This window comes from Sciurus carolinensis, chromosome 16, assembly GCF_902686445.1.
Source record: "Sciurus carolinensis chromosome 16, mSciCar1.2, whole genome shotgun sequence".
Lineage (NCBI taxonomy): Eukaryota > Metazoa > Chordata > Mammalia > Rodentia > Sciuridae > Sciurus > Sciurus carolinensis.
This window is the reverse complement of record NC_062228.1, coordinates 15,965,885-15,977,540: the sequence shown is the minus strand read 5'-3', so window position 1 is coordinate 15,977,540 and position 11,656 is coordinate 15,965,885. Positions and strand designations below refer to the sequence as shown.

Here is an 11,656-nt window from a genome sequence, read left to right as displayed (position 1 = left end):
TTGGGGACCGGAAACGACCGGGACACATTTCCTGTCTCTATGGTTTCCTATCTGGCCGACTTTCTTTTCCCGGCGGTCCTCCAGGCAAGGGGGCACTAGTGCAGGACGGGGCTAGAGGGGCAGGCTTTGGGTTGCCAGGGAGCCGCCGGTACCCGACTTCCGTTTCTGACTACTGAGGCACGAGGATCCGGTGTTTCAACCCAGCGGGAAAATGCGGCCTTTGACTGAGGAGGAGACCCGTGTAATGTTTGAGAAGATAGCCAAATAGTAGGAGCACTCGGGGCGGACGAGGGAGTGTGTGTGCGGTGGACCCTGGGTGGAGTGGGGACGCGGTACCGGGGTGCATCCGTTCGGGCGCGGCCTCCAGTCCTCTTTTTACCCTCAGCATCGGGGAGAATCTTCAGCTGCTGGTCGACAGGCCCGATGGCACCTACTGTTTCAGGCTGCACAACGACCGGGTGTACTACGTGAGGTGAGGCGTTGCTGGGCAGGCAGTGTGGACGAGTGGAGGCTGGCGTCCCGTCAGCCTCCCTCACTCGAAACCTTCCTCCCGCTTATCCCGTTAGTGAGAAGATTTTGAAGCTGGGCGCCAATATCTCCGGGGACAAGCTCGTATCGCTGGGGACCTGCTTTGGAAAGTTCACTAAGACCCACAAGTTCCGTTTGCACATTACAGCTCTGGATTACCTTGCACCGTATGCCAAGGTTTGTGGGATGCCTTCCATTTCGTCATTGGGAAGTAGATCAAAGATGAGGGGCACGTTGAAACGGTGACACATGCCTGTAATCCCAGCAACTTGGGAGGCTGAGTCAGTAGGATGGCAATTTCAAGACCAGCCTCCGCAATTTAGTGAGACCCTGTCTCAAAACAAAACGAGGGCTGAGAATGTGGCTCAGTAGTAAAGCACCCTGGGTTCAGTCCCCAGTACCTCCCTCCCCACCAAAAAAACCCGCAAATTATTGGGCAGCTGTTTTTCTGTGGAGTGCCTGAGAGTACCTGGCCCTGTGCCAGCACATGGGGATGTTTGTAGGACTTGCTGCTTGGCCATGCAGCTGCATTGTATAGTTATCTCCAGCAAAGTAGAAAAGCCTATGCAGATCCAGCTCAAGATGAGAAATCAAATAAATGACTGTGATGAGGAGAGTACTGGGATCCAGAAAAAGAGCTGTTAAACTGTCCATGGGAAAAATTGCTTGTAGAGCTGAGGAACTTTATGGCAGTTCTGTTCAGCGGATGAACAATTTGAGGGAAACATCACCTCCCCCTCTCCCCAAATTCTTTTCAGAAATTAATCACAGAGCAGCAGGTAACTTGTCTACATGGATATAACTATGACTGTTTTTTCTCTTTTGTATTTTAATTTTGTCTTACAGTATAAAGTGTGGATAAAGCCTGGAGCAGAGCAGTCCTTCCTGTATGGAAACCATGTGTTGAAATCTGGTCTGGGTCGAATCACTGAAAACACTTCTCAGTACCAGGGAGTGGTGGTGTACTCCATGGCAGACATCCCTTTGGTAAGTAAAGATGGTAGCTGTTACAAAATCCAACTGTCCTTTTATTCAAGAAGGATATATTTTCAGTCTGTCCACCTGAGAGACTAATTTCTAAGCACCTTTTGAATTCCTCTAGGAGAAGAACTGTGTTTTTTTCTCATTTTTATTGTTTTCAATCCTCAACATGGGCTTGTTGAATGACTTGAGTGAATTAGTGTCTCTTCTTTTGAATCCCAGGGTTTTGGGGTAGCAGCAAAGTCCACACAAGACTGCAGGAAAGTAGACCCCATGGCGATTGTGGTATTTCATCAAGCAGACATTGGGGAATATGTACGTCATGAAGAGACATTGACTTAAAATGAAGTCATCGCGAGAACTTAACAGCTGTGTGGAAGGGCCTAGCTTTGTTTCCTGTGTCTGTGCAGATGCCTCCATCATGTTGAATTTTGTCAGCACTGTGACCTCTACAGGGACTTCTTAGTGTAATATTCTCATTATCACTGACAAGTGCAGGCTCTTTCTTACTATACAGAAATGACTCAAAAGTGAGGTTTTAGATCTTTGCATTTGTGATTTTTATATTTGAATCAGAGGGCTCTTGTTCTGAGTAATAGCTCCTAAATTATTGGAACTGAGGACAAGAATATAGTATTAATTGTTATCTGTGATAACACTGTTTTCCAGACTCATGGTAAGAACACAATGGATTTTCTTTGTTATTTATTAATATCACAAAAGATAGATACTGCTATATAAGAATAGTAGGCCATGTCTGAGGTTTTAAGATATGAATTTGGCTAAAATAATAAGTGCAATTTAGTCAGCTGTTTTTCTATACAGTAAATGCTGTATGGTATAAGAAAAACTTGGATTCGAATCCCACTTCTGCCACTTATCAGCTGTATGACCATGGGTAAGCTTCATTTTCTTCTGTTTAAAAAAAAAAACTAAAAACCAGCTTTAGCCATCAGCCTAAGAATGTTTTTTAGGATTAGGAATCATGATTGTAAAGCATAAGGCACAGTGTCTGGCAAATAATAGGTGTTGGAGAAAATGGTAGAGGAGTTATTTTTATATTACATATATTACATATTTCTTTGACTAAGCATAGGGTCTTATGAGTATAATTTGATTACGTTGTCTTTTTACATTTTTTAAAATCTTTTTCTTGGATGGGATGATCCCAGTTTGTAATTTTGTTTCATTACTTTGATTTTATAAAACACTTATCAACCTTTACTTACCTGACTAGACTGAACAAAAAAGCACTAATTACAAACCCTGAAATAATTCAGCTCCTTCATCTTCATACTTCCTCAAAATCACTTATAGAATTAAATATTTTATACAGAACATTTTAGAGCCAGAAGTTTTAAAAGCTACCTGTACTGTAAAACAAAATAATTTCTTAAATGAATATAATACTTTTAATTCCAAAATTGACATCTTTAAAAATAAAATACTTTAAACTACAAAAAGCACTCTACCAACTCCTCTTATTCTCTGCAAGCAAATTTGCTTTTGTCCCATCATTTTCTACTCTTCTCCCTTCCACGGTTTTCTGTTAACCTCTAAGTAGAATCACTGAAGGCTAATGGACTGCTTTGTGATGAACACTGTTTTGATCTTGGCATTTAATACTTATTTTAGAAATAGATAACCTCAGAACATTTGCACTATGAATTTTATTGCCTTTTTTGCTTTTGTTGATAATCACAATAGATTAAAATATTAAATTGATTTTTTTCCCTCAATAACTTTTCAAAGCTGATTTGACCAAAGTTTTGAAAAAGCTGCTGCCCCAGAAGAAAAGTCCAGATGCTGGAGTCAGCTTAGCATCTTGGCTTTTTTGTGTCAATAGTTGTTGGAACACTGAAGAGACGCTTCAAGAAATAGAGCTGCAAAATCCCAGAAAGAACAATAACAAGGCTCTGGGCTGCTGACCACCAGTTCACATAGGTGTAGTTTGATTGGACAAGGAAAAAGTCAGCTGTTTTCCTCATTCGTGTCAAGGTGTAGAATCGCCACATGTGGAAGACATTGTTGTGCACCTTTCGTGTACTCTCCTGTGGGAGAAAAAATAAAGAAAGGGATCCACCCCCCAACTATCCTCATGGGTGCTCACCAGCACTAACCTATCAGAAAGTTAAGTAATTTACTCATGATTTTAAGGTATATAATACAATGTATTTGGCAGTGCTAGGGCTCAAACCAGCACACTCTAGGCAAACACTACCACTAAGCTAAATCCCCAGCCCTGTAAAACTATTATAGTTGATAAATGCTAACTTTGAAGCTGGGCATGGTGGCATACTCTTGTAATCCCATTGACTCAGGAGGTTGAGGCTGGAGGATCAAGGATCACAAGTTCAAATTAAAGGCAACTGAGTGAGTGAGACCCTGACTCAAAAATCAGGGGCAAGGCAGGGTAGGGTTGTGGCTTGGGTAGAGTGGCCCTTGTTTCAATCCCTAGTACCAAAAAAGGGGAAAAAAAAACAGTGTTAGTTTTGCTGTATATCAAAAGTAGTCTGTACAACAGGGTGGCAGAGTGGTTTTGTTTTTTTTTTTAATATTGGGGAACTGGGGATGTGACTTGGTGGTATAGTGCTTGCCTGGCATGCACACATTACTGGGTTCAGTCCCCGGCATGCCAAAAAAAAAAAAAAAAAAAATGTGTATGTGGTGCTGGGGTTAGAATCCAGGGCCTCTTCATCTGTGGTAGGCAAATATTCTGCCACTGAGCTACATCCCTAGTCCCCCTATAAAAAGTTGTTTTCTTTTCTTTTCTTTTCTTTTTTAAGTGCTGGGAATTGATCCCAGGTCCTTGTACATGCCAGGCAAGCACTCTACCAATTGAGCTATATCCCCAACCCGTTTTATTTTTTTATTTTTTTTTATTTTATTTTTTTTTTTTTTTGTGGTGCTGGGGATTGAACCCAGGGCCTTGTGCTTATGAGGCAAGCACTCTACCAGCTGAGCTATATCCCCAGGCCCCCGTTTTATTTTTTTATGATGAAAAAGCTTCAGTGCTTTATTAGAAAGTTGTTTCCAGAGGATCTCTGTACTTAGGCATGTATTCCACCCTTTATTACACTTTTGGTGATTTCTTACTGCCTGTAGGCAGTAAATATTTTGGGTTTTACAGACCATCTTGTCCTCTTGCAACTCTAAATTCTGCCATTGTAGTACAAAAGTGGCCATAGATACCTTGTATTTGTCATATGAGCATGACTCTTCAAATAAAACTTTGATTTACAATAGCATTCAGTTCCTAGTACCACAAAAATAAATAAAAATAAAACTTCCATTTACAAAACAGCTTTTGCACACGAAGGAGACTATCAGGAGAGAAAAACTGGCTCAGAGGTACATACCTATAATCCCAACCACTTGGAAGGCTGAGTCAGGAGCATCACAAATTTGAGGTTAGCCTGGGCAGCCTAATGAGACCCTGTCTCAAATTTTAAAATGGAGTTAGGGTTGTAGCTCAGTAGTAGAGTGCTCACCTAGCACATGTGAGGCACTGGATTCAATCCTTATCACCACATAACGATAAATAAATAAAGGTATTGTGTCCATTGAAATAAAAAATATTAAATAAAAGGTGGGGGTGGTGCTGGGATGTAGCTCAGTAGTAGGGTACAAGTCTAGCATGCACAAGGCCCTTGGCTTCAGTCTCTAGTACCACAAGGAGAACAAAGAATGAAAGTGAAAAAACATCCCACAGGATTATCTGCAAATCATTTATCTGATATGGACTCCTGTCCAGGTTATATAAATAAAACAACTCTACAAAGACAACCCAAGCTGGGCACATGCCTGTTATCCCAGTGACTTGGGAGGCTTGAGGTAGGAGGATCACAAGTTTGAGGCCAGCATTGCCAATTTAGCAAGACCCTATCTCAAAAGGACTGGGGTGTGGTTCAGTGGTAGAGTGCCCCTAGATCAATCCCCACTACCACAAAAAATAACTATTTATGGCAGGAGTGTGGGGTGCTAGAATTGTGCATACTAGGCAAGTGTCCTACAACTGAATCAAATCCCCAGCTCAACCCACCCAAATTAAGAATGAGCAAAGGAAGCCAGGCGTGGTGGCACATACTTGTAATCCCAGCGACCCAGGAGGATCAAGAGCTTAAACCCAGCCTCAGCAACTTAGTGAGACCCTATCTCTAAAAAAATATACAAGAGGGCTGGGAATGTGGCTCAGTGGTTAAGCACCCCTGGGTTCAATCCCTGGTACAAAAAAAAAAGAATTAGCATAGAATTTTTAAAGCAGATATGCAGCTGAGCACTAAATCTCGGAAGCATTTGTAACTTGGGAAGCTGAGAAAAGAGGATCACAAATTCAAGGCCAGCCTTGGCAACTTAGCCCCTAAGCAATTTAGCAAGAACCTCTTGGTCTGGGGAGATAGCTCAGTTGGTAGAGTGTTTGCCTTGCAAGCACAAGGCCCTGGGTTCGATCCCCAGCACCGCAAAAATAAAAAAAAGAACCTCTTAAATATAAAAAGGCCAGGGATGTGACTTAGTGGTAAAGCACCTCTGGGTTCAATCCCTAGTTCACACACACACACACACACACACACACACACATACACACAATAAGCACATGAAAAGATGCTTAACATTAATTATTAGGGAAATGTAACTCAAACCACAAACCACTTCATATTCACTAGTATGACTATAAAATTAGTGTCAGAATGTGTCAAAATTATCCTCATACACAGCTAATGGGAAGGTAAAATGATTTAGCCACTGTGGGAGATAGTATGGCTGTTCCTCAAACAGGTACAATGTAACCCAACAATTCTACTTTTAGGTAGACCAAAGTAGAAACTAGCACAAATGCTTGTAGGCACATTTCATGGTCAGATTGTGATAGCCAAAAGGTGGAAACAACTCAAAGTTCCCTCAACTGATAAGTGGGTAATAAAATGTTTATTCACACAAGAGAATATTATTCATCCATAGAAAGGAATAAATTGCTAATACATGCCACATGAATAAACCTTGAAAACATGAGTGGAAGAAGCCAATCACAAAAGGTGACATGCGTGATTCCATTTATGTGAAATTTGCAGGATAGGTAAATCTGTAGAAACAATAGAATAGTGGTTGCCAGGGTGGAGAGATCATGGGGGAATTGAGAGTGACTAGCAGGTGGAATTTCTCTTTGGGGTGATGAACTTATTCTGGATTAGATGCTGGGGATGGTTGTACAACCTTGTGAATATACTAAAAGCCAATGAAATGTAGTTAAGGTTAGTGAATTGTATATGGATTATATCTGTGTGTGTGTGTGTGTGCGCGCGTGCACGCGTGTGTGTACACAAACATACAGGTAGTAGGCCCTATTTGGTTTTGTGAGCCACAGTTTACTAGCCTGTGGAATAAAACAGGAGGAATTTAAAGAGCTCTAAGTCATAAAAATCTGTTAAAGGATTCAGATCCTCTTGTCTGTTTGGTTTCTACAAATATGAACCCTCAAGGATATTGCCCCCATAATTTTTAATCTTTATCAAATCAATTTCCATGGCTATTTCTTTCTCACAGAACATATTACCTGAATTGCATCCAGGGTATCGTTCAGTTTTTTTCTTTGAATGTGTTTGTGGTCCATCTCTGGCCCTTCGTAGAAAACTCCAAAGTTGAGGTACACTTGCACAGAACCAAAGTGATTTTGCTGAGTTTTTAGGCAAAGCTGATAATAACCTGTAGGAATTCCTAGATCATTACCAAGTCTTTGGTCTCCCACCCTATCTTAAGGTTTTCTTGGAGATACCTATTCCCCTTTTTAAATTGCTACTGCTGCACATTCTTTTTACTTAGGAAATATCCCATTTTTAAACATGGAGGACACTGTTCTAGTCTTACTAAATATTATCAATATATTTTATTAAATATCATAACTTTCGTTTTATACTGGGCAGATAACAATGTTTTCCCTTTCTCCTAACCTGTAATTGCCATATCTCTTATTAAGATATTCCTTCTCAACAGACTGTTGGGATTTAGAGCACGTGTTTTTCTGTGTCTTGTACACTGTTAGAGCTGAGGACACCATCTTGAACTTGAAACTAGGAAAAAAAATTGATGCTTCGTGAATGAAAAAACTGCCCTATTAGAGTAATTGCCCGCAGGGTGATCTATTCAGCAACTGATGGGGTTTCTATTAGAGTTATTTTGAACTGGATCACCTCTCTGTGCGTCAGGGGTCATGGCAGAATTATAAAAGTGTGGCAATTTTGAAAGGCACTATTGGCGCCACAGGCGCCAGAAATGGTAAACATCCTTTAGTATGGAATGAGTATCCTTCACATGTGCTACACAGTGGAGGACTGTCTGATGCCTCTGTTGGGAAATCTGCCTTGTTTATTAGGACACTTGCTTAGTTACGAAGATTGCCTGGTGCTGTCCAAAGTGAATAGGCTTGATCTGGCTCTAGGTACTTTGGCTGGAGAAGTGCTTTGCTGTGGAGTGTGGGTCTCTCACATGACCATGCATTTTCCTTTGTGCTGAATCTGCTTTTAAATGACTGAAATTTGTTAATTGGAAATCTGTATTATAACTTGTTTTTGTTTTAGTCACTTCCTTTTTTTTTTTTTTTTTTTTTGGTACTGGGGAATCGAACCCAAGCCCTTGTGCTTGCAAGGCAAGCACTCTACCAACTGAGCCATTTCCCCAGCCCTGTTTTAGTCACTTTCTAAGAATTTGATCATTTGGAGAGATGAGAAAATTGAGTTTCCACTGAGTGCAGTGAATGGCGCACACCTGTAATTCAGCTACTTGAGAGGTTGAGGCAGGAGGATCTAAGTTAGAAGCCAGCCTGGGCAACTTCGGGCTGTGGGTGTTGTTCAGTGGGAGTACTTGCCTAGCATGAGAGCCCCTGGGGTCAGTCCCTCTTACCAGGAAAAAACAAAATTGAACTTCCATACCCTGGGTTTATAATGCTCACCTTGAGACCCTGCTCCCAAACTGCCATTGGAATGCCAGTTGACATCCTTAGATGTCAGAGGTCTCCAAGAAACTCTTGGAGGTGAAGGCTAAATTTTCTTCCTACCATCCTACCGTTTTCACCATCTCTATGTACTTCCTCATTATTTTCCCAATTTCATAGAAACCTCTGATTATTATAATAGCTGTGGGGAGGAAAACAGACCTGTCTCTTGGACAAAGAAATTAATCTGGCCCCGAACATCCTGGGAGGTGCCTATGAGGAAACCCTGTGGGGTATGTGCAGTGGCAGCAACATGCCGTTCATGTGACATCCCGAGTATCCGCTGAACCTGCCAAGACATTAAGGAGGGACAAAAGGCCCTGCTACATCACCAAGAAGCCAGCTAGGTGGTAAGATTGACGTCCCATAATCATCAGCTCAGTGGTTCTCAGTCTGGCATGGTACCGACCACCCAATCCCCCTTCTGGTGAGTTTGGAATTGAGCTTTTTGGTTGTCACAGTAATGGTGTTGTGAGGAGCCGCATCTGAACAAATCTGCAATGTCAGACATGGCACGGTAGGACAAATAATTGCCCAAAATGCCAATGGCTCCCCTGCTAAAGAAGAAGACTGTCTCCAGCCACACAGCTTGTATGGATCAGTTGGTATGTACAATTCTGCCTGTAGAGTTCTTGGCTGAACTTGCTTGGTTGCTGAGCTCCCTGGTGGTGTCCCAGATTTGGGCATTTGCTGCTTGGCAGCCCATGCCTATAGCAGACATTCCATGGACACCTGTCCCCAAACTGGATCTTGATAAACCCAAGCTATAGTAGCTACTGTTTTAATACAAATTCAGAGATAAGAAAAAGCTCTGAAAGTTTTGGTGGGGTGGAGTAAGATCAATATTATCTATTACTATATAAAAAAATTGAAGAGTTAACAGGTTTCTAAGATAAAGAACAAAGGAAAGGTAACAGCCTCGCTAGGCACAGTGTTGCACACCTGAGATCCAAGCTACTCAGGTGAGGCAGGAGGATAGTAAGACGGTGCCCAGCCTGGGCAACTGAGCAAGACCCTGTCTCAAAATAACAAAGGTTAGGGGCGTGGCTTAGTGGTAGAAGGCTTCTGAGTTCAATCCCCAGTATGGGATAAATAAAGGAAGGTCAGGGGGCGGTTGCTCATGCTTCTAATCTCAGCAGCTAGGGAGGCCAAGGCAGGAAGATCTAAAGTTTGAGGCCACCTCAGCAATTTCATGAGGACCCTCAGCAATTTAACGAGATCCGTGTCTCAAAATGAAAAATATTTTAAAAGGGCTGAGGATGTGATTCAGTGGTTAAGCACCCCTGGATTCAATCCCAGCCCCAAAAATATATAGATAAAATATAAATGAAAATAAAGGAAGAGGGCAGCTGGAGTTGTGGCTCAGTGGTAGAGCACTTGCCTAGCATGTGTGAAGCACTGGGTTCTATTCTCAGCACCACATATAAATGAATAAAATAAAGGTCTATCAACATCTAGAAAAAAATTTTTAAAAATGAAGGAAGGAGGGGCTGGGGAGATAGCTCAGACGGTAGAGTGCTTGCCTTGTAAGCACAAGGCCCTGGGTTCGATCCCCAGCACCCAAAAAAAAAAACATAAAAAAAAATGAAGGAAGGAAAGAAGGGCTGGGGATGTATCTGAGTGGTAGATCACCACTGGGTTCAATCCCTAGAGGAAGGAAGAAAGGAGGGAGGGAGGAAAGAAAAGAACAGCTTCTAACTTTAAGTGTTCATCATCCTTGAGCAATACGGTGTAAGATCACAATATGGGCAAAAGTACTTGACTTATAGAGAAGTAACGAACACATTTACCTTGCTAAAAGAAGTACTTGACTTATAGAGAAGTAACGAACACATTTACCTTGCTAAAAGATGTCTGGCTGCATGGAAAACTTTGAGCCAGCAATTATCCAGTCTGCCATGATTACCTCTAAAAGTTACTAGTAGAGTGGATGTGGCTCCCTCAGCCCCATTCAGTACAGCAGTTTTCTTTTTTTTTTTTTTTTTTTTTGCAGTGCTGGGGATTGAACCCAGGGCCTTGTGCTTGTGAGGTGAGCACTCTACCAACTGAGCTATCTCCCCAGCCCAGCAATTTTCTTTAAAAACCTCTGGGTCAATCTGCAAAGTTCATGTGTTTTCATTGGGCTTTGTATTATATTCATGTTTTATTTATTTTTGTATGCTGGGGACTCATGTATTCAATTTTTAAAAAATTTTTAAAATGTATCCTTTCTCCTATCATCCCAAAATCCAAGTAAATGAAATGGTTGCCTCTCCAGGGAGAGATATCTCCTTGGTCCCATGGCTTTGAGCACACTTCTGCAGCCCCAGTTTGAGAAGCCAAGCCATATGTTTTACCTCCCATTGGCGAATGATTATTCCGCCAGCTCTCACCAAGAGTTTCCCTCTAACTGCAGATCTATTTCATCAGTAGGTGGGGATCACAGCATAATAGACAGCTAGAACTTGGTTTGATCTAAACCTGACTCGTGTTACAAAAGGAAAAAAAACTTCCCCGTATGGCCAGAGAAACCCAAGTACCTCATAACTGAAATAGAAGTATCCAGTCTGGTGGGCAAATTGCCAAAAGCATTCTGTATTTCCTGGAGGGATCATGATGGCAAAGTCATGTCGATCAGCTCTATGGAACAGCGGTTGGTCCCCAGAGCCACTTAAGGGTTCTGTCTTCTGGCTCCTAGCAGAAATCACTAGATTTAAAACCAATAGCCAAGCCCTAAGGAGTAAAGGGGACATGCTGCCTTCTGTCGACTCCTCTGCAGGTGGACTGCTCGAAGCCCTGTAGATCCAGGTAGTTCTGATAACCATTGGGCTAATCATTAACTCGGGTTATATTTCAGCCAATTTTAGAGCTATACATAGATATGCCATAGTAGAACTGCCATAGAACTCCCATGTTTGACTCATGGGAGAGTTTTTTCCTTTGCCTCAAAAACTGGCGTAAGTGGCTTAGCTGGGCGCAGTGGCTCCGGATGCTGAAGCAGGAGGATCTTGAATTCAAAGCCAGACTCAGCAAAAAGCAAGGCACTAAGCAACTCAGTGAGACCCTGTCTCTAAATAAAATACAAAATAAGGCTGGGATGTGGCTCAGTGGTCGAGTGCCCCTGAGTTCAATCCCCAGTACACCCCAAAAAAATAAAACAAAAAACTAAGTAGCTTATCAGAC

General features: G+C 42.0%; 2 protein-coding genes across 2 annotated transcripts; one reads left to right on the top strand and one right to left on the bottom strand.

Moving 5' to 3' along the window:
- The first annotated feature begins 72 nt into the window (after positions 1–72).
- On the top strand, positions 73–2,502 carry Nip7 (nucleolar pre-rRNA processing protein NIP7). Its single transcript, XM_047529830.1, has 5 exons — positions 73–267; positions 386–472; positions 567–705; positions 1,375–1,515; positions 1,732–2,502. The coding sequence occupies exons 1-5, from the start codon at positions 212–214 to the stop codon at positions 1,849–1,851; spliced, it is 543 nt and encodes a 180-aa protein (XP_047385786.1). The 5' UTR covers positions 73–211; the 3' UTR covers positions 1,852–2,502.
- A 671-nt stretch (positions 2,503–3,173) lies between these two features.
- Positions 3,174–11,406, bottom strand: Tmed6 (transmembrane p24 trafficking protein 6). The gene is made up of 4 exons (XM_047529829.1): positions 11,014–11,406; positions 8,657–8,783; positions 7,061–7,209; positions 3,174–3,560 (listed from the first exon to the last, which is right to left on the bottom strand). The coding sequence occupies exons 1-4, from the start codon at positions 11,308–11,310 to the stop codon at positions 3,327–3,329; spliced, it is 807 nt and encodes a 268-aa protein (XP_047385785.1). The 5' UTR covers positions 11,311–11,406; the 3' UTR covers positions 3,174–3,326.
- Positions 11,407–11,656: the final 250 nt, after the last annotated feature.